This window comes from Pristis pectinata, chromosome 3, assembly GCF_009764475.1.
Source record: "Pristis pectinata isolate sPriPec2 chromosome 3, sPriPec2.1.pri, whole genome shotgun sequence".
Taxonomy (NCBI): domain Eukaryota; kingdom Metazoa; phylum Chordata; class Chondrichthyes; order Rhinopristiformes; family Pristidae; genus Pristis; species Pristis pectinata.
The window spans coordinates 68,373,755-68,396,375 of NC_067407.1; the positions used below are offsets into that span (position 1 = coordinate 68,373,755).

Consider the following 22,621-nt stretch of genomic DNA (forward strand, 5'->3'; position numbering starts at 1 on the left):
CATGATCAAGTTCAAGTTTATTGTCATGGGCATACTTACACAGGATATAAATGCCATGAAAATCATTTTTTTTTGCAGCAGAGTATATTACAAATATGACAAATTGTTAATGTAGATGACTAACAATGGAGGATTTAGCAGAGGCAGCATTTATGGTACCTCTTCAGTGCCTTAGACCATGGCTTAGTGCGGGATTAAGGTCTTGATCTTCTAACCTCCCTTTTCCTCAGGTGGTCAAAGGCTGTGTGGACACCCCAATGGCAAAAATGAATTTCAGCATGAATGTCTGCCATGTTTTCCAGGCTCTCACTGGGTGGACCTTTCACTGTTGGAGGGTGGTGGGGTGCAGCACCACAAAAGCTGCAAAGAATAGACCAAGTTAAACAACTTCCACAACCAGTACACGTTCAAAGGTGGGCAGTCCCTCAACAGTGGTGCACAAACAGAATGGTCACAGTCATTGATGGTATAAGGCCGCATGTCAGTGGCAAAGACGAGGAAACTATGTGACATGACTTGCCCGTCTTGGTCTCCCGAGGTCTGTCATTCACAGAAGCCAGCTCTTGGCACACCCGATCATCTAACTGAACACACAAACGCCGAGGGACCAGAGAACATGCGCTCTAGAACCGGCTGTGCCTCTCTCCGCCCTCCCTTCCCCTCCCTAGAACGAATGAGAGGTCCCGCACCTGAAACATCAGCTATGTACCTCTCTCCACAGATGCTTCCCGACTCACCGAGTGTTTCACTATTTTCTGTTTTCATTGGAAACATTCGTGCACCCAAACCAAACTTGCATGCACTAACCTAAATCCCATCTACTCCTGACTCAATACCCGCCCTTTACCAGCTCAGGCCCCGCCCATTCCCGGCACCAGCGACGCCCTTATGGTTCATGCCCCGCCCACTCGTCTCCGACCCCTCTCCTTGCTCAGGCCCCGCCCATGCCCCGCACCGGCCACGCCCTCCTGGTTCAGGCCCCGCCCACGCGTCTCCCACCTCTTTTCTTGTTCAAGCCACGCCCACGTGTCTCAGATCCCTCTCCTTGCTCAGGCCCCGCCCACCCCAGAAGACCGCCTCCCGCTCATGTCCCGCCCACTCCAATCTCCGGCCCTGCCGTAGCCATTTCCGGACTCCCAATGGACTACGATTCCCAGGATGCCATGCGGCTACCTTCCGGTGGTTGGCGGCGCTGCGTGAGCAGTCCCCGAGCGCGGACATGGCGAGTAACCGCCACAGCTCGAGCCCGCAGCCCGTGCCCGGGCCCGGGGCTGGCACTGGGCCTGGCTCGGTGAGCGGCGCCCCCGCCTCCGCCTCCGCCCCCGTCCCGGGCAGTAGCCGCGGGCCCGGCAAAGCTCCCGCCGCTGGCAACAAGAAGCGGCCGCTCCTTAACGGCCTGGTGAACTCGTACGAGGACAAGAGCAGCGACTTCGTGTGGTGAGTGAGGTGGGAGGGAGGCCGGGGTGCGGGGGGGGGGGGTGGGGTGTGTGGAGGGGTGAGGAATGGGGTGGAAGTCAGGCGAGACCCGGGCCCACCTCCGGCCGCGGTGGACTCTGGCTGGCCGGCCGCGGTGGACTCTGGCTGGCTGGCCGGGTTGGCCCCTGTCACTGCGCCTCGACCTGCGGCACCAGCCCCACACCTACGCTGGGCCGCACGGGACTCCCCGGCCCGGGAATCAGCCTCTCCCCGCGGCGCCAACAAGGGGAGGGAGGGAGGCCCAACCCGTGGTGTGGAGCAGCTCCACCTCCGGTCTGCCTGCGCCTTGGACCGTGAGCGTTGCCCGCTGGCGTCGTAGCGGAGCCTCCCGGGCCTCAGAGCGCTGTCCGGGGGCGCGAGACTGTCCGTCACTGACTGGCGTTGAGTGTCAGCGTCACCGTGGATCCTGCTCAATGGGGGGAGTCCAGTTCCTGATGTAGTGGATGGGATTGAATGGGGCAGCAGAGGGTCTGTGTTGACCACAGCCAACAAGACAAGTATGGAGCAGTCTGTGGACAGCATGGGGGGAAATACTGGGGTGACAGCACTCATGAAGACTTTTATTTAACAAGGGTATTAAGGGAAAAAAAATCATTGCCTGAGAGGGTGCAGAGACTGGCACATTTGAACACATTTCCACATGCGTATGGATGGACGTGGTGAGCCGTTGGGCCTGTTTCTATGTTATAGAGTTATTGAGCAATACAGCACGGATACAAACCCTTTGGCCCATCAAGTCCATGCCGACCAGGTGCCCACCCATCTAGTCCCATTTTCTTGCATTCGGTCCATATTCATGTAGGCCCCTCCCCACTATGTACCAATCCAAGTGCTACTTAAACTATTGTACATACCTCAACCACTTCCTCTGGCAGCCCATTCTATATACTCACCACCCTCTGCATGAAAAAGTTGCCACTCTGGTCACTTCTAAATTTTTCCCTTTTGACCCTAAATCTATGCCCCCCTAACTTTGGACTCCCCTACCCTGCGGAAAAGACTATGGCCATCACTGTATCTATGCCTCTCATAATTTTAAATATTTCTGTTAGGTCATCCCTCATTCTCCTATGTTCCTAGCCTGGCCAACTTCTCTCTATAGCCCAGGCCTTCTAGTCCTGGCAACATTCTCGTAAGTCTTTTCTGCACTCTTTCCAGTTTAACAATGTCTTTCCTATAACAGGGTGACCAAAACTGTACAAGTGCGGACTCACCAATGACTTGTGTAACTGCAACATTGTGTCCCAACTCCTTATACTTAGTGCCCTGACTGATGAGGTCCAGTGCGCTGCATGCTTTTTTCACCACACTATTTGTGACACTGCTTTCACTTGTACTCATAGGTCCCTCTGTTCTATTAAACTCCCCAGTGCTATTGATAGTCCTACGCTGGTTTTGACTTTCCAAAATGCATCACCTCACACTTATCTGTTTTGAAATCCATTTGCCACTCCTCGGCCCACTTCCCTAACTGATCAAGAACCCCCCCAGTAATCTACGATAACCTTCTTCACTATCAACAAGAACTCCTAATTTCATGTCATCTGCAAACTTACTGATCAAGCCTTATGCATTCGCATGCAAATAACTTATATAAATAACAAGGGTGCCAACACCATCCCTGCGACACACCACTGGTCACTGGTTTCATTTCGAGAAACAACCTTCAACCACCGCCTTCTGGTTCCTACCTCCAAGCCAATTTTGAATCGAACTAACTAGCTCTCCCTGGTTTCTTTGCGACCTAACCTTCCAGACCAGCCTACCATGCGGGACCTTGTTGAAACCCTTACTAAAGTCCAAATTGACATCATCCGTTGCCCTACCCTCATATACCTTTTTTGACTACCTCTTCAAATAAGCTCTGAAAGGTTGGTCAAGCATGACTTTCCACACATAAAGCCATGCTGACTCCTCCTAATCAGACTCTGTCTATCCAAATGGTGGCAGATCCTGTCCTCAGAATTCCACCCAGTAACTTCCCCACTAACGTCAGGCTGACCGGCCTGCAGTTCCCTGGCTTGTCCTTTCTGCCCTTAAACAATGGAACAACATTAGCCGCCTTCCAGTCTTCGGGAACTTCACCGGTGGCTAATAATAAAGCAAATATCTCTGCAAGAGCCTCCGCAATTTCTTCTCTAGCCTCCCACAAAGTCCGAGGAGGCATTCAGTCAGTCCCTTAGGATTTATCTACCTTAATGTGTGTTAGGCTGCAAATACCTCCTCCCTGGTAATATGAATTTCCTCCAAAACATCTCCACTAGTTTCCCTTATCTCTTGAGCAACCATGATTTTCTTCTCAGTAAACAGTGAGGAGAAATATTCGGTGAAAATTCCACCTATCTCCTGCAGCTCAAGACAGGCACTCCTGCTGATCTCTAAGGGGACCTACTCTTTCCCTAGCCACCTTTTTACGCTTTATATAGCTATACAACCTCTTGGGATTTTCCTTAACTATACCTGTCAGATCCATCTTATACTCTTACCTCTTTGACCTCCTGATTTCCCTTTTTTCTTAATCTTTTTATGGCCATCAAGTGAAGCAATCGTCCTCTATCTCCTAAACCCAATGTATTCTTCCTTTTTTTTGACCAGAGGCTCAATATCTCTTGTTAGCCAAGATTCCCTCAACTTGCCAGGTTTGCCTTCACCCTAACAGGAACATGCTGCTTCTGAACTCTTGATAGCACGCTCTTAAAAGCCTCCGACTTGCTAATCGTTCCTTTCCCTTTGGACAGGCTCACCCAATCAACCTCTGCTTGATCCTGCCTAATTACCCCCAATATTAGCCCTGTTCCAGTTTAAGACCTTAATCCATGGACCTGTCCTATCCTTTTCCACTTTCTGAAAACTAATGAATTATGGTCACTAGAACCAGAGTGCTCCCTGACTGCTACTTCAGTTTCTTGCCCTGCCTTGTTGCCTAAGAGAAGGTCCAGTATTGCACCCTCCCGAGAAGGATCCTCTATATATTGCCTCATGAAACTTTCCTGGACAGATTTCACAAATTCCACCCTGTCCAGGCCCTTCACACTCTGGCTAGTCCAGTCAATACTGGGGAAATTAAAACCTCCCACTAATACAGCTCTATTATTCTTACAACTATGAGCAATTTCTCTGCACACCTCCTCAAGTTCCCACTGGCTATTGTGGTGTCTATAATGCAGCCCCACCAGAATGACCCTCCCCTCTTGTTTCTAAGTTCTGCCCATATGGCCTCACTGGACGATCCCTCAAGAATGTCATCTCTTAAGTACTGCTGTTACGTTCTCCCTTATCAAAAAGGCAACATCCCTCCTCTCTTACCTGTACCTCTGCATACTTGTAGCATCTGTATCCTGGAATATTGAGCTGCCAGTCCTACCCTTCTCTCAGCCATGTTTCTGTTATGGCAATAACATCCCAGTCCTCAGAGCCAATCCATGCTCTGAGATCGTCTTCCTTATCTGTTAAACTTCATACATTGAAATAAATGCAGTTTAACTGGGTATTCCTTTCGCTGCCTTTACTGTGCCCCCGGCTATCCTGATTACCAAACTTGCTCTTGCTGGCTGTTGCTTTATCCATGACTTGCTCCTGCTCAGAGTCCCTTCGTCCTGCCAATCCTCCTGTGTAGCATTAGTAAATTTCCCTGGAGGGTATTGGTCCCCCTCTGGTTCAAGTGCAATGTGTCCCTTTTGTACAGGTTGCCTTCACCGCAGAATAGATCCCAATGGTCCAAGAACCTCAATCCTTGCCCCCTGCATCAGTTCCTCAGCCACTTATTCATCTGGCCTGTCCTTCTATTTCTGACCTTGCTGGCACGTGGCACTGGGATTAATCCAGAGATCACAACCCTTGAGGTCCTGCTTCTTAACTTCTTACGTGACTTCCTATACTCATTCTGCAGAACCTGATCCCTTGTTCTGCCTATGTCATTTGTACCAACATGTACAACGACCTCTGGCTGTCCACCCTCCCTTTCGATGCATTGTATTGTTGAGGTAACAGTGAAGCTAACCACTTCCGAGTAGCCATGTTATAGAGTCATACATCACAGAAATAGGCCCTTTAGGAAACAGTAAACGGCAGGATCCTTAGAAGCATTGATGTACAGAGGAATCTTGGGATGCAAGTCCATAGCTCCTTGAAAGTGACAACACGTGGATGGGGTGGTAACGGCGTATGGCATGCTTGCCTTTATCATTCTGAGTTTGAGCATAAAAGTTAGAACTCGCATTGCAGCTTTATGAAACTTTGGTTAGGCCACATTTGAAGTATTGTGTGTACTTCTGGTCGCCACATTACAGGAAGGATGTGGAGGCTTTGGAGAGGGTGCAGAAGAGGGTCACCAGGATGCTGCCTGGATTGGTTACAAGGAGAGGTTGGACAAACTTGCATTGTTTTCTCTGGGGCATCGGATGCTGAGGGGAGACCTGATAGAATAAAATTGAGAGACATAGAGTGGATGGCCAGACTTTTTTTCATCAGTGTGGAAACGTTGAAGGCTAGAGGACAAGCATTTAACGTGGGAGGGAGAAAATTTAAAGGTGTGTGAGATAGGTTCTTTCTTTACACAGAGTTGTAGTGCCTGGAACGTACTTTCTTTACACAGAGTTGTAGTGCCTGGAACGTACTATCAGGGGTGGTGGTGGAGGCAGAAACGATAGCAACATTTAAGAGGCATTTAGACAGACAAGTGGACAGACAAGGAACGGGTGGATGTAGACCATGTGCAGGCAGATGGGATTAGATTGGCATCATGGTCAGCACACATGGTGGGCTGAAGGACATGTTCCTGGGCGTATTCTGTGTTTAGCCCACCTTTCCATGCCATCCATCAAGTACCTATCTATACTAATTCCACCTTCTATGCCTTGGTGATCCTTGGTGGTACTTGTCCAGATACTTCTCAAAGTCTGTGTTTGGAGAGTTTTCAGTGACGTTGATACTTGCTTCAGAATGGCCATGCATTGAGATGGTGGGCAGTAAAACTGATGTTTTCCTCAGAGCTTTGGAATAACATAGTGGACAGTGCCCAGAGAATTTCCCATTGACTTTTTCCTGAGAGCCCATTGTGATAGGTGACACTGTAACTGGTGATTTGTTCAGGACCCTGTTGTTGCTTTTAAAATGATTGTTTCCTCATGGTGCTGTTGCCCATTGATGGTGAACAATGACTCTTTTCCCTCACGGCCATTTTAGTGATGATGCTGATGTTTTCATAAAATCATAGAATCATACAGCACAGAAACAGGCCCTTTCATCCCACCTCTCCATGCCGACCATGATGCCTATCTACACTATCCCATTTGCCTGCATTTGGCTCGTCTCCCTTAATGCCTATCCTACCAGTCCAAACGCTTTTTAAGCATTACACAGAACAGTACAGCACTGGACATGCCATTCGGCCTACAATGTTGTACCAACCTTGATCTCTATCAGGTCTCCCCTTGGCCTCTGACACTCTAAGGAGAACAACCCAAGTTTGTTCAACCTGTCCTTGTAGCTCATACCTTCTAATCCAGGCAGCATCCTGGTAAACCTCTTCTGCACCTTTTCCACAGTCTCCACATCTTTTCGATAATGGGGTGACCAGAACTGCACACGATACTCCAAGTGTGGTCTGACCAAAGTTTTATATAGCTGCAGCATGGTTTCCTTACTGTTATAGAACCATAGAACAATACAGCACAATACAGGCCCTTCAGTCCACCATGTTGTGTTGACCTTCAAACCACACCTAAGACTATCTAACCCCTTCCTCCCACATATCCCTCTATTTTAAATTCCTCCATATGCTTATCTAACAATCTCTTGAACTTGACCAATGTATCAGCCTCCACCATCATTCCATGCACCAACCACCCTCTGGGTGAAAAACCTCCCTCTGACATCTCCCTTGAACTTCCCACCCATTACTTTAAAGCCATGCCCTCTTGTATTGAGCATTGGTGCCCTGGGAAAGAGGTGCTGGCTGTCCACTCTATCTATTCCTCTTAATATTTTGTATACCTCTATCATGTCTCCCCTCATCCTCCTCCTTTCCAATGAGTAAAGTCCTTTAGTCTCTCCTCATAATCCATACTCTCTAATCCAGGCAGCATCCTGGTAAATCTCCTCTGCACCCTCTCCAACGCCTCCACATCCTTCCTATAATGAGGCGACCAGAACTGGACATAGTACTCTAAGTGTTGTACTCAATACCCCTACCAATGAAGGCAAGCATTCCTTATGCCTTTTTTTTTAACCACTTTATTCACTTGCATAGCCACTTTCAGTAAACTATGGACCTGGACCCCAAGATCCCTCTATACTTCAATGCTATTTAGAGGCCTACCATTAACTGTATACATTCTCCTTTCATTTGACCTTCCAAAGTGCAATGCCTCACACTTGCCTGGATTAAACTCCATCTGCCAGTTCTCTGCCCATATCTGTAACTGATCTGTATCCCGCTGTATTTTTTGATAGTCCTTTACACTGTCCACAACTGCGCCAATCATGGTGTCATCTCCAAACTTGCCAATCCACCTATCTACGTTTTCATCCAAATCATTGATATATATCACAAACAACAGAGGTCCCAGCACCGATCCTTGCAGAACACCACTTGCCATGGACCTCCAGTCAGAATAACAGCCTTCTACCCCTATTCTCAGTCTTTTATGGGCAAGCCAGTTCCGAATCCAAACTTGCAATTTACCCTGGATCCCATGCATGTTTATCTTCTGAATCAACCTTCCATGAGGGACCTTGTCAAATGCCTTACTAAAGTTCATGTAGATAACGTCCACTGCCTTACCCTCTTTAATCAACTCCCACTTGTCAGACGTGGACTTGTCCGACATCAGCTGCTCCCAATCAATGTCCCTTAGCTCCTTGCCTTATCCTGTCATAATTTCTCCTCCCCCAATTTAGTACTTTACTGCAAGATCCAATTTTATCATTAACTCATAACTACCTTAAAACATAATGAGTTGTGGTCACTATTCCCAAAATGTTCACCCACTATCAGGTCTGCCACCTGGCCTGGGTCATTTCCCAAAACTAGGTCCAGTATGTTCTCTCCTCTAGTTGGACTTGCCACATACTGTTTCAAGAACCCCTCTTGGATGCACTGAAGAAATACTGCCCCATCTAAGCTGCTTGTATTAAGGAAGTTCCAATCAATACTAGGGAAGTCCCCCACTATGATGATCCTGTTGTCTCTGCACCTTCCTGTAATCTGTCTACATATCTTTTCCTCCACCTTTTGGTGGCTCTTGGGAGGCCTATAGTATAATCCCATCAATGTAATTGCACCTATCCTATTTCTGAACGCCAACCAAATTGTCCCAGTGTGTCCTTTGAGTACAGTTGTGACATTCTCCCTTATCAGTAGTGTAACCCCTCCACCTCTTTTACCACCCTCTTTATCACGTCTAAAACAACGTAACCCAGGAACGTTGAGTGGCCAGTTTTGTTCCTCATGCATCCAGTTCTCTGTAATGGCAACATCATAATTCCATGTACTGATCCAGGCTCTAAGTTCATCCTCCTTCCCCATAATACTCATAGCATTGAAATAAACACATTTTAGCCCATCAGTCCCACCATGTTTATTAGCCTGTCCATTGCTGTTCTTCCTTTCAATCTTACTTGTTATACTATCTTTCTTGCCCGCAATCCTTCCACCTGTTGCCGTGCTGCTGTGGTTCTCATCCCCCGTCACTCTAGTTTAACCCTCCCGAGTAGCACTAGCAAACTTCCCAGCAAGGATATTGGTTCCCCTCCAGTCAGATGCATTGTAATAGTATCTGCCTCCACGATCGCCTTTGCCAGCTCGTTCCAGATAACTGCCACCTTCTGTGTGAGAAACTTACCCTCAGATGTTATAAATTAATACAGCATGTTAACAAGCCCTTCGGCACAACTTGTCCATACCAACCAAGGTGCCCACCCAAGCTAGTCCCATTTAACTGTATTTGGCCTATATCCCTCTGAACTTTTCCTATCCATCTTCCTCTCCAAATGTCTTTTAAATGTTATTGTACCTGGCTCAACAACTTTCTCTGGTAGCTCATTCTGTATACGCACCATCTTCTGTGTGAAGAAGTTGTCCCTCTGGTCCCTTTTAAATCTTTCCCCTCGCACTCTAAACCTTATGCTCTCTAGTTTTTGGATCCCTTTCTATGGGAAAAGGACTGTGTGCATTCACCCTATCTATGCCCCTCATGATTTTATACACACCTATAAGGTCACCCCTCAGTCTCCTACATTCCAAGGAATAGAGTCCTTGCCTGCCCAACCTCTCCCTATAACTCAGGCCCTCCAGACCTGGCAACATTCTTGTAAATATTCTTTGCACTCTTTTTGGCTGAATAACGTCTTTTCTATAACAGGGTGACCAAAATTGTACGCAATACTCCAAGTGCAGCCTCACCAATGTCTTGTATAACTGCAACAGAATGTCCCAACTCGTATACTCAATACCCTGACTGAAGGCCAGTATTTCAGATGCCTTCTTCACCACCCTGTCCACCTGTGATACCACTTCCAATGAACTATGTACCTATACTCTGTTCTACAACATTCTCCAGGGCCCTACCATTCACTATGCAAGTCTGACCCTGTTTTGACTTCACAAAATGCAACGCTTCCCACTTACCTGAATTGAAAGCCATTTGCCAATCATTGGCCCACTTATCTTGCTGATCAAGATCTCTCTGTAATTTTTGATAACCTTCTCCACTGTCTACGATACCATCTACTTTAGTGTCATCTGCAAACCTACTAATCATGCCTTGTATACTGTCATCCAAATCGTTAAAATACATTACGAACCACAAAGTTCCCAGCACCAATCACAGGCCTCCAGTTCAAGAAACAACCTTCCACCATCACCCTCTGCTCTCCTACCATCAAGCCAATTTCAAATCCAGTTAGCTAGCTCTACCTGGATCTCATGCGATCTAACCTTCCAGACTAGCCTACCTTGTCAAAGGCCTTGCTAAAATTTAAATCAGCAACGTCCACCACCCTGCCTTCGTATATCCTCCTTGTTACCTCTGAGAAACTCTAACAGATTTGTCAAACACAAGATCACAAGATAAGGGAGCAGAAGCAGGCCATTCGGCCCATCGAGTCTGCTCCAAGGAAAAGGGAAAAAGAAATGGGGTGGGAAAAAAAAACTATTCTAATCCCATTTGCCAGCCTTATCCCCATATCCCTTGATACCCTGACTATTTAGATATCTGTCTATCTCCTCCTTGAACACCCCCACTGATCTGGCCTCCACTGCTGTGCGTGGCAAGGAGTTCCACAATTTCACCACCCTCTGGGTAAAGAAACTTCTCCTCATCTCTGTCTTGAAACTGTACCCTCTAATTCTAAGATTGTGCCCTCTGGTCCTGGACACGCCCACCAAGGGAAACAGCCTAGCCACATCTACTCTATCCTTACCTGTCAACATTTTAAATGTCGCTACGAGGTCCCCTCTCATCCTTCTGTACTCCAGCGAGTACAGTCCAAGAGCCGACAAACGCTCATCATACTTAAGCCCTTTCATTCCTGGAATCATTCTCGTAAATCTCCTCTGAACCCTCTCCAACGTCAGCACATCCTTCCTAAGATGCGGGGCCCAAAACTGCGCACAGTATTCCAAATGAGGCCTCACTAGCGCCCCGTAGAGCCTCATCAACACTTCCTTACTTTTATACACTATACCTCTCGAGATGAATGCCAACATAGCATTCGCTTTCTTAACCACCGATCCAACCTGGTGGTTAACTTTTAAGGTATCTTGTATAAGTACCCCCAAGTCCCTTTGTACTACCGCACTATCAATCTTCTCTCCTTCTAGATAATAATCTACCCGCTTATTTCTACTTCCAAAGTGTACAACTGCACATTTCTCAACATTGAATCTCATCTGCCATTTTCTTGCCCATTCTCCTAAACTGTCTAGGTCCCTCTGCATTCTTTCTATTTCCTCTATGCTCCCTACTCCTCCACTTATCTTGGTGTCATCCGCAAACTTAGCCACACAACCATTTATTCCATCATCCAAATCATTGATGTACAAGGTAAAAAGGAGAGGCCCCAACACCGACCCTTGCGGCACACCACTAGTAACCGGTAACCAACCAGAACGAGATCCTTTTATTTCCACCCTTTGCTTCCTGCCAACCAGCCAATTCTCCACCCATTTTGCTACCCTGCCCATAATTCCATGACCTCTCATCTTATTAATCAGTCTCTTGTGAGGCACCTTATCAAAGGCCTTTTGAAAGTCTAAATACACAACATCTACCGCCTCTCCCTTATCCACCCTACCTGTGATTTCTTCAAAAAACTCCAATAGGTTGGTCAGACAGGACCTCCCCTTCACAAAACCATGTTGACTAGGTCCTATCTTGCCTTGCGCCTCTAGGTATTCGGTAACCTCCTCCTTGAGGATAGACTCCAATAATTTTCCCACCACTGACGTCAGACTAATAGGTCTGTAATTGCCTTTGTGCTGCCTCCCACCTTTCTTATATAACGGAACTACATTCGCTACCCTCCAGTCCTCCGGAACCATGCCAGAATCTATCGATTCCTGAAAAATAATCGCCAACGCCTCCGCTATCTCCACAGCCACCTCCTTCAGAACCCGGGGATGCACCTCATCCGGTCCGGGAGACTTATCAGCCTTAAGCCCCTTTAGTTTTCCAAGCACCTTCTCCCTATTAATCTCAATTGAACTCAGCTCCAATTCGTGAGACTCCTGACTAATGGGCACATTGCTTATGTCCTCCACGGTGAAGACCGATGCAAAATATTCATTCAATTCCCTTGCCATCTCACTATCATCCATTATAATACCTCCTGCACCGTTATCAATTGGTCCTATGTCAACCCGTGTCTCTCTTTTATTCCTTATGTATTTAAAAAAACTCTTAGAATCCTTCCGAATGTTGTCCGCCAGCTTCCTTTCGTAACTCATCTTTGCTTTCCTAATGACCTTCTTAGTTTCTCTCCGCAGATTTTTAAAATCGTTCCAATCTTCTGTTTTCCCACTAATTTTTGCTACTTTGTACGCCGCCCCTTTTGCTTTTATTTTATCCTTCACCTCCCTCGTTATCCACATCTGTGCCTTTTTTCCATTCAAAACCTTCTTTTTTCTTGGAATATATCTGTCCTGCATTGTCCTTATTTCCTGTAGAAATTTCTTCCATTTTTCCTCTGCCGTCCCTCCAGCTAACTTACTCCTCCAATCAATTTGGGCCAACTCATCTCTCATACCTTTGTAATTTCCCTTATTCCACTGAAATATCGATACACCAGTTATCAGCTTCTCCTTCTCAAACTTGAAACTAAACTCAATCATATTGTGATCACTTGTTCCCAGTGGTTCCTTTACCTTTAGTTCCCTAATCACCTCGGGTTCACTACACAGCACCCAATCCAAAACAGCCGATCCCCTGGTGGGCTCCTCAATAAGTTGCTCCAGAAAAACATCCCTTAGACATTCCACAAACTCACTCTCCTGAGTACTACCGCCTTGCTGCATTTCCCAGTCCACCTTCATGTTAAAATCCCCCATAATTATCTTCACATTGTCACTCTGACATGCTTTTTCTATCTCAATCTGCAACTTATGGTCCACTTCCTGACTGCTGTTCGGGGGCCTATATATGACTGCTATTATTGTTCTTTTACCCTTGCTATTTCTCAGCTCCACCCATAAGGATTCCACCTCCTCTGACCCAATGTCCTTCCTTTCTATTGATTTTATATCGCTACTAACCATCATGGCCACACCTCCCCCTCTGCCTACCCTCCTATCCTTCCTATATACTGTATACCCCTTGACATTCAGTTCCCAATCACATCCATCATGAAGCCACGACTCAGTGATTGCAACGATGTCATATTTATTAACCTGTAGTTGTGCCACTAGGTCATCTACTTTATTCCTGATGCTACGTGCATTTAAATATAGTATGTTTAGACTGGTATCTGCTATTGATTTTATTGTACCTCTATTGATCAGCAGATTATCCTGACTTTCTACCTGTCCATCCTTCTTACTATCTTCGCTACCTACTATCTTAGACATGTTCGTGTAGACCTCATCCCCTATCCTAACATTCGGTAACCGAACATCCTCATCCCCGATCCTAACATTCTGTATCCTAACATCCGGATTTGTTGTACTTCTATTATTCAGTAAATTATCCTGACTTATCACCTGCCTGTCATTCTTGCCATCCTCAATGGATTCGTTTCTATACACTTTCTCCCTCACCTTAGCATCTTGTAACCTAGCATCCTGGTTACCATCCCCCTGCCAGATCAGTTTAAACCCTCCCCTACAACTAAATTAAACATTCCCGCCAGGATATTGGACCCTTTGGAGTTTAGATGCAACCCATCCTTAGCAAATAGGTCTTGCCTCCCCCAAAAAAGGTCCCAGGTATCCAAGAATCTGAAGCCCTGCCCCTTGCACCAGTCACTCAGCCACGCATTTAACTGCCAGAGCTTTCTATTCTTCCTGTCATTGATACGCGACACGGGTAGTAGTCCTGAGATTACTACCCTTGAGGTCCTACTTTTCAACCTTCTCCCTAATGCCTTGTATTCCTCCTTCAGGACCTCTTCTCTTTTCCTACCTACATCATTGGTACCTACATGTACCAAGATTTCTGGCTGCTCACCCTCCCCCCTCAGAATATTCTCGACACGGTCTGTGATATCCCATACCCTGGCACCAGGGAGGCAACACACCATCCGAGACTCATTATCGCTATCGCAGAATCTCCTATCCGTACCCCTTACTATCGAATCCCCAATAACCACTGCATGTCTCTTCCTCTGCTGGACCACAGTATCAGACACGGTGCCAAGGTCCTGGCTGCTGAGGTCTTCCTCTATGAAGTCATCCTCTCCAACCGAATCTAAAATGAGATATCGGTTTTTGAGGGGGACTGCCACTGAGGTGCTGTCTACATAATCTTTATAACTCCTGTCTATCTCCTGCTCGCTCTCCCTAACCAACCGAAGGTCATCCAGCTGCTGCTCCAGACTCTCAATCCGTTCCTTGAGGAGCCGCATCTCGGTGCACTTTGCGCAGATGTAGTTATCAGGGAGTCTGGTCGTCTCCCAGGGGCCCCACATCTGACACTCCAAACACAACACTAATCCCAGATGCATACTGCTGAATATCACTGAGCTCAACACTAAACTAAACTAATAACTCACCCCTCTCTATAATCTCGCCTCTTTCCCGCTCTCGCCGAAGCCCGTTGAGCCAAAGCCCAACCCACTCTGCTCCCTCTCACTCCACTGCCCGCTCCGACGCTGCCCGCTAGATATGCTCGTCTGCTTTTTAAATCGCCCGCGCGCTTCCGGGTGACGTCACGCGCCTGCGCAGTCACTCGCCGCTGTCCCGAACGCTAGAAAGAGAAAAAAAACCTCGTTATTTTCCGGCAATCTCCGCTCTCTCGTCGCTGGAAAGAAAACTTGAAGGCGAACCTTCGACTTTTAAATCGCCCGCGCGCTTCCGGGTGACGTCACGCGCCTGCGCAGTCACTCGCCGCTGTCCCGAACGCTAGAAAGAGAAAAAAAACCTCGTTATTTTCCGGCAATCTCCGCTCTCTCGTCGCTGGAAAGAAAACTTGAAGGCGAACCTTCGACTTTTAAATCGCCCGCGCGCTTCCGGGTGACGTCACGCGCCTGCGCAGTCACTCGCCGCTGTCCCGAACGCTAGAAAGAGAAAAAAAACCTCGTTATTTTCCGGCAATCTCCGCTCTCTCCGCTCTCCGCTCTCTCTTTCCCATGCACAAAGCCACCAAACTGCGAGACCTAGGACTCAACACCTCCCTCTGTAATTGGGTCCTTGTCTTTCTAACAGACAGACCGCAATCAGTGAGGATAGGCAGCATTATTCTCAACATTGGTGCCCCACAAGGCTGCGTCCTCAGCCCTCCACTCTACTCCCTATACACTCGTGACTGTGTGGCCAGATTCTGCTCTAACTCCATCTACAAGTTTGCAGATGGAGTTAGGCCGTATCTCAAACAGTGATGAGTTGGAGTACAGGAAGGAGATAGAGAGCTGAGTGTCATGACAACAACCTTTCCCTCGACATCAACAAAACAAAAGAGCTGGTCATTGACTTCAGGAAAGGGGATGGTGTACATGCACCTGTCTACATCAATGGTGCTGAGGTCGAGAGGGTTGAGAGCTTCAAGTTCCTGGGAGTGAACATCACCAACAGCCTGTCCTGGTCAAATCACATAGATGCCACAGCCAAGAAAACTGACCAGCACATCTGCTTCCTCAGGAGGCTAAAGAAATTTGGTTTGTCCCCTATGACTCTCACCAACTTTTACCGATGCACCATAGAAAGCATCCTATCTGGATGTATCACAGCTTGGTACGGCAACTGCTCTGCCCAGGACCGCAAGAAACTGCAGAGAGTTGTGGACACTGCCCAGTGCATCACGGACACCAGCTTCCCCTCCTTGGACTCTGTCTTTACCTCTCGTTGTCTTGGTGAAGCAGCCAGCATAATCAAAGACCCCACGCACCCGGGTCATTCTTTCTTCTCTCCACTTCTATCGGGTAGAAGATACAGGAGCCTGAGGGCATGTACCACCAGACTTAAGGACAGCTTCTACCCCACTGTGATAAGACTATTGAAAGGTTCCCTTATACAATGAGATGGACTATGACATCACGATCTACCTTGTTGTGACCTTGCACCTTATTGCACTGCACTTTCTCTGTAGCTGTGACACTTTACTCTGTACTGTTATTGTTTTTAACCTGTATTACATCAATGCACTCTGTACTAACTCAATGTAACTGCACTGTGTAATGAATTAACCTGTACAATCGGTATGCAGGACAAGTTTTTCACTCTACCTCAGTACAAGTGACGATAATATACCAATACCTTGTCTATCCAAATGCTGGTAGATTCTGTCCCTCAAATCCCCTCCAGTAACTTATGTCAGGCTCACCAGCCTGTAGTTCCCTGGCTTGTTTTTGCCGCCCTCCTTAAGTAATGGTACAACATTAGCCACCCTCCAGCCTTCCAGATCATCACCTGTGGCCAACAATGAAGCAAATATCTCTGCAAGGACTCCTGCAATTTTTTCGCAGCTTCCCACAAGGTCTGAGGATGCACTTGGTCTGGCCCTAGGTATTTATCCACCTTAGTGTACTTTAAGGCCACCAAAACCACCTCGGTAATTTGTATGTGGTCTAAGACCACAATTCATTTGTCTCAATTCCCTGGCATCCATTATTTTCTCCACAGTAAAACCTGATGAGACATACTCATTAAAAATCTCACCCATCTCCTATGGCTCCACATGTGGGCAGCCATGCTGGTCTTTAAGGGGACTTATTCTCTCCTTATCCACCCTTTTATTCTTAATATGCCTATAGAATCTTGGGATTTTCTTTCACCTTGCCTGCTAGATCCATCTCATGCCCTTTTTCCCTCCTGATTTCCCTCTTGTGCACTCCTACAGTTATAAACATTGAGGGATTTACTTCCCAATTGCCTAAACCTAATGTATGCCTCCTTTTTCCTGGCTAGACCCTCAATAACTCCCATCGACCAAGGTTCCCTAAACTCAGTTCTGTCTTTCTTTATCATATCTCCTTTAAGTTTCTCCCCTCTCACCTTAAACCTGTGCCCTCTAGTTCTAGATTCCCCTACTTTGGGAGAAGAGATTCTGACTGTCCTATCTATGTCCATCATTATTTTGTAAGCCCCTATAAGGTCATTCCTCAGCCTCCTACATTCCAGTGAAAATAACTACAGCCCTATAATTCCACATAACAGCACAGTGAATTCTTCTGCATTCTCTCTATTTCTACCACATCCTTCCTGTAGTGTGGTAAGCAGAACTGTGCACATTACTCTTTAATACTTTAATATTCCTGATAGCCATAGAACAATACAGGCCCTTCGGCTCACCATGTTGTGCCGTCTTTTAAATCAAACCTATCTAACCCCTTCCTCCCACATATTCTTCCATATGCTTATCTTAACAATCTCTTGAACTTGACCAATGTATCAGCCTCCACCACCACCCCAGGCAGCACATTCCATGCACCAACCACTCTCTGCATGAAAAACCTCCCTCTGATACCTCCCTTGAACTTCCCACCCATTACCTTAAAGCCATGCCCTCTTGTATTGAGCATTGGTGCCCTGAGAAAGAGGTGCTGGCTGTGCACTCTATCTATTCCTCTTAATATTTTGTATACCTCTATCATGTCTCCCCTCACCCTCCTCCTCTCCAATGAGAACAGCCCTAGCTCCTTTAGTCTCTCCTCATAATCCATACTCTCTAATCCAGGCAGCATCCTGGTAAATCTCCTCTGCACCCTTTCCAATGCCTCCACATCCTTCCTATAATGAGGCGACCAGAATTGGACACAGTACTCCAAGTGTGGTCTAACCAGAGTTTCATAGAGCTGCACCGTTACCTCGCAGCTCTTAAACTCGATCCCACGATTTATGAAAGCTAACATTCCATAAGCTTTCTTAACTACCCTATCTACCTGTGAGGCGACTTTCAGTGATCTGTGGATACGAACCACCAGATTCCTCTGCTCCTCCATGTTCCTCAGAATCCTGCCATTAACCTTGCACTCCGCTTTGGAGTTAGTCCTTCCAAGGTGTACCATCTCACACTTCTCCGGATTGAACTCCATCTGCCACTTCTCAGCCCAGCTCTGCATCCTATCAATATCCCTCTGTAAGCTTCGACAGCCCTCCACACTATCCACAACACCACCGACCTTTGTGTCATCTGCAAACTTGCTAACCCACCCTTCCACCCCCTCATTCAAGTCATTAATAAATATCACGAAAAGTAGAGGTCCCAGAACCAATCCCTGTGGGACACCACTAGTCACAGCCCTCCAATCTGAATGCACTCCCTCCACCACAACCCTCTGCTTTCTACAGGCAAGCCAATTCTGAATCCATACAGCCAAGCCTCCTTGGATCCCTTGCCCTCTGACCTTCTGATGAAGCCGACCATGTGGAACCTTGTCAAATGCTTTACTAAAATCCATGTAGACCACATCTACTGCACTACCCTCATCAATCTTCCAGGTCACCTCCTCAAAGAACCCTATCAGGCTTGTGAGGCAAGATCTTCCCTTCACAAAGCCATGCTAGCTGTCCCTAATCAGTCCATGATTCTCTAAATGCTCATAGATCCTATCTCTTAGAATCCTTTCTAACAGCTGACCCACCACAGACGTAAGGCTCACTGGTCTGTAATTCCCTGGACTATCCCTACTACCTTTCTTGATTAAGGGGACAACATTTGCCACCCTCCAATCCTCCAGTACCATTCCCGTGGACAACGAGGACTCAAAGATCCTAGTCAGTGGTTCAGCAATCTCCTCCCTCGCCTCACGGAGCAGCCTGGGGAATATTCTGTCAGGCCCCGGGGACTTATCCGTCCTAATATTTTCTAACAGCTTCAACACATCCCCTCTCTTGATATCTGCATGCTCTAAAACATTAACCTTACCAACACTGTCCTCAGCGTCATCAAGGCCCCTCTCTTTGGTGAATACTGAAGAGAAGTATTCATTGAGAACCTCACCCACTTCCACAGCTTCCAGGCACATCTTCCCACCTTTGTCTCTAATCAGACCTACCTTTACTCTTGTCATTCTTTTGCTCTTCACATATGAGAAAAAAGCCTTGGGATTCTCCTTAACCCTACTCGCCTGTTTGTTAAAATATTCAGTGTCTGACATTTTCATAAACTAGTGTTGATAATGAGTGACACTTTTTTTTCTGTTTTGTGTGAGGTTTTGTGGTGGTATTGGCTTTTTTCTGCTGACTTATAGTATTGGCCATTTTCTTTGAAGCACTGCATTGATATCACCTTTATGTCAACAGTCCAATTATGAATGACTTTCACACAGGCCTCTTTGTGTCATTGGTAATGCAGGATGCATTGAGTTGAAGTGGGTGACCTCATTTTATGATCCCTGGTTTGTTTAATCTTCCAGGTTTCAAGGTTTTATAAGAGATGGGGGAGGGAGATTTAAAAAAAGGGGGGCAAGGGTTGCATTATTGGTCAGGGATAATATTACAGCTGCACTCGGACGGGAAGAAATGGAAGGCTCATCAACTACATGGGTAGAACTCTCAAATAATAAAAGTGCCATCACTCTGATGGGATTATACTATAGACCCCCAAACAGCCAGGACTTGGAGCTCCTTAGTTCAAAAGGTTTAGGAAGGGCAGAATTTGTTAGCTGTGTCCAAGAGGGTTTCTTGAAGCAGTATGTGGATAGTCCAATGAGAGGGTCTTGTACTGGATCTTGTACTGGGGAATGAGCATGACCAGGTGACTGACCTTTCAGTGGGTGAACACAGTGATCACAACTTAAGCTTTAAGATAGCTATGGATAAGGTTAAGAGTGGACCTTGCAGAAAAATATTAAATTGGGGGAGGGCAAATTATGAGGGCATCAGACAGGAGCTAAGGAGAGTTAAGTGGGAAGAGTTGTTTTTGAGCAAATCTACATCTGACATGTGGAAGTTGTTTAATGGCCAGCTGCTCAGAGTAAGAGGGAAGGTTCCAGTAAGCGGGAAGGACAAGGATGGCAAGGTACAAGAATCTTGAATGATGATGAGAGGTAGTTAATTTAATGAAGAAGGAGGAGGAAATGTATGTAAGGTTTAGGAATTTGGAATGGAACAGGGTGTTTGACCACTTTAGAGGAACCAGAAGGAAAATAAAGAAGGGACTTGGGGCTAGAAGGGGCCATGAAAAGTCCTTGGCAAGTAGGATTAAATAGAATCCCAAAGCATTCTACACATACATCTAGAGCAAGAGGATAACGAGGAAGAGGGTAGGACACTCGAGGATAAAGGAGGGAATGTGCTTAGAGGGGGAGGATGTGGGCGAGATTCTAAATGAGTACTTTGCGTAGGTATTTACGGAGGAGAAGGATGTAGAGGATAGTGAAATCAAAGTAGAGCATGCTTAAGATGCTAGGGCATTTTGAGATTAGGAAAGAGGTGATGTTAGGTCTCTTGAAAAACATTAAGGTTGAGTAGTCCCCATGACCTGATGGGATATACCTTAGGTTATTGAGAGAGATGAAAAATGAGATTACTGGGGCTTTGACCAAGATCTTTGTATCACAGGTGTGGTGCCGGAGGACTGGCGGGTAGCTAATGTTGTTCCTTTTGTTCAAAAAGGGAAAGGAGGATAATCCTGGAAATTATAGACCTTTGAGTCTCGTGTCAGTGGTAGGGAAGCTATTCAAGAAGATTCTTATGGATAGGATTTATGGGCATTTGGAGAAGCATGGTCTAATTAGGGACAGTCACCATGGCTTTGTGCGGGGCAGGTCATCTCTGACTAACCCATTTGAGTTTTTCAAGGAGGTGATTGTAGATAGAGCAGTGGATGTTGTACACATGGATTTTAGTAAGGCATTAGACAAGGTCCTGCATGGTAGGCTGATCCAGAAAATCAGGATGGATCCATGGTGACGTGGCTGATTGGATCCAAAATTGGCTTGCCCATAGAAGACAGGGTAGTGGTGGGTGGGTCATATTCTGGATGGAAGTCTGTGACTAGTGGTATTCTGCAGGGACCTCTACTGGGACCTCTTGTTTGTCATATACAATGGCATGCAAAAGTTTGGGCATCCTGGTCAAAATTTCTGTTACTGTGAATAGTTAAGTGAGTAGAAGATGAACTGATCTCCAAAAGTCATAAAAGTTACAGATGAAACATTCTTTTCAACATTTTAAGCAAGATTAGTGTATTATTTTTGTTCTGTACAATTTTACAGTGAAAAAAGGAAAGGAGCACCATGCAAAAGTTTGGGCACCCCAAGAAATTTGAGCTCTCAGATAACTTTCACCAAGGCCTCAGACCTTCATTAGCTTGTTAGGGCTATGGCTTGTTCACAGCCATCGTTAGGAAAGGCCAGGTGATGCAAATTTCAAAGCTTTATGAATACCCTGACTCCTCAAACCTTGTCCCAACTATCAGCAGCCATGGGCTCCTCTAAGTAGCTGCCTAGCACTCTGAAAATTAAAATAAATGATGCCCACAAAGCAGGAGAAGGCTATAAGAAGATAGCAAAGCATTTTCAGGTAGCCGTTTCCTCAGTTCGTAATGTAATTAAGAAATGACAGTTAACAGGAATGGTCGAGGTCAAGTTGAGGTCTGGAAGACCAAGAAAACTTTCTGAGAGAACTGCTCGTAGGATTGCTCGAAAGGCAAATCAAAACCCCCGTTTGACTGCAGAAGACCTTCAGGAAGATTTAGCAGACTCTGGAGTGGTGGTGCACCGTTCTACTGTGCAGTGACACCTACACAAATATGACCTTCATGGAAGAGTCATCAGAAGAAAACCTTTCTTGCATCCTCCCCACAAAATTCAGCGTCAGAAGTTTGCAAAGGAACATCTAAACAAGTCTGATGCATTTTGGAAACAAGTCCTGTGGACTGGTGAAATTAAAATAGAACTTCTTGGCCGCAATGAGCAAAGATATGTTTGGAGAAAAAAGGGTGCAGAATTTCATGAAAAGAACACCTCTCCAACTGTTAAGCACAGGGGTGGATCGATCATGCTTTGGGCTTGTGTTGCAGCCATTGGCATGGGGAACATTTCACTGGTAGATATTAAATTAAATACCAGCAAATTCTGGAAGCAAACATCACACCGCCTGTAAAAATGCTGAAGCTGAAAAGAGGATGGCTTTTACAACAGGATAACGATCCTAAACACACCTCAAAATCCATAATGGACTACCTCAAGAGGCACAAGCTGAAAGGTTTTGCCATGGCCCTCACAGTCCCCCGACCTAAACGTCATTGAAAATCTGTGGATAGACCTCAAAAGAACAGTGCTTGCAAGATGGCCAAAGAATCTCTCAGAACTAGAAGCCTTTTGCAAGGAAGAATGGGTGAAAATCCCCCAAACAAGAATTGACTCTTAGCTGGCTACGGAAAGCTGTGATACTTGCCAAAGGGGATGTTACTAAGTACTGACCATGCAGGGTGCCCAAACTTTTGCTTCGGGCCCTTTTCCTTTTTTGTTATTTTGAAACTGTAAAAGATGGAAATTTAAAAGTAACCTTGCTTAAAATATTAAAGAAATGTGTCATCTTTAACTTTAT

The 22,621-nt window shown here is 46.3% G+C and overlaps 1 protein-coding gene across 2 annotated transcripts in view; it reads left to right on the forward strand.

Moving 5' to 3' along the window:
* The first annotated feature begins 1,179 nt into the window (after nt 1-1,179).
* cop1 (COP1 E3 ubiquitin ligase) overlaps nt 1,180-22,621 on the forward strand; it is a 137,608-nt gene continuing 116,166 nt past the window's right edge. For both annotated transcript variants that reach the window (XM_052012552.1, XM_052012550.1), the window contains exon 1: nt 1,180-1,437. In XM_052012552.1, coding sequence (XP_051868512.1) covers nt 1,220-1,437 — 218 coding nt within the window. In that variant the 5' untranslated portion in view covers nt 1,180-1,219. The remainder of the gene's footprint in view (nt 1,438-22,621) is intronic.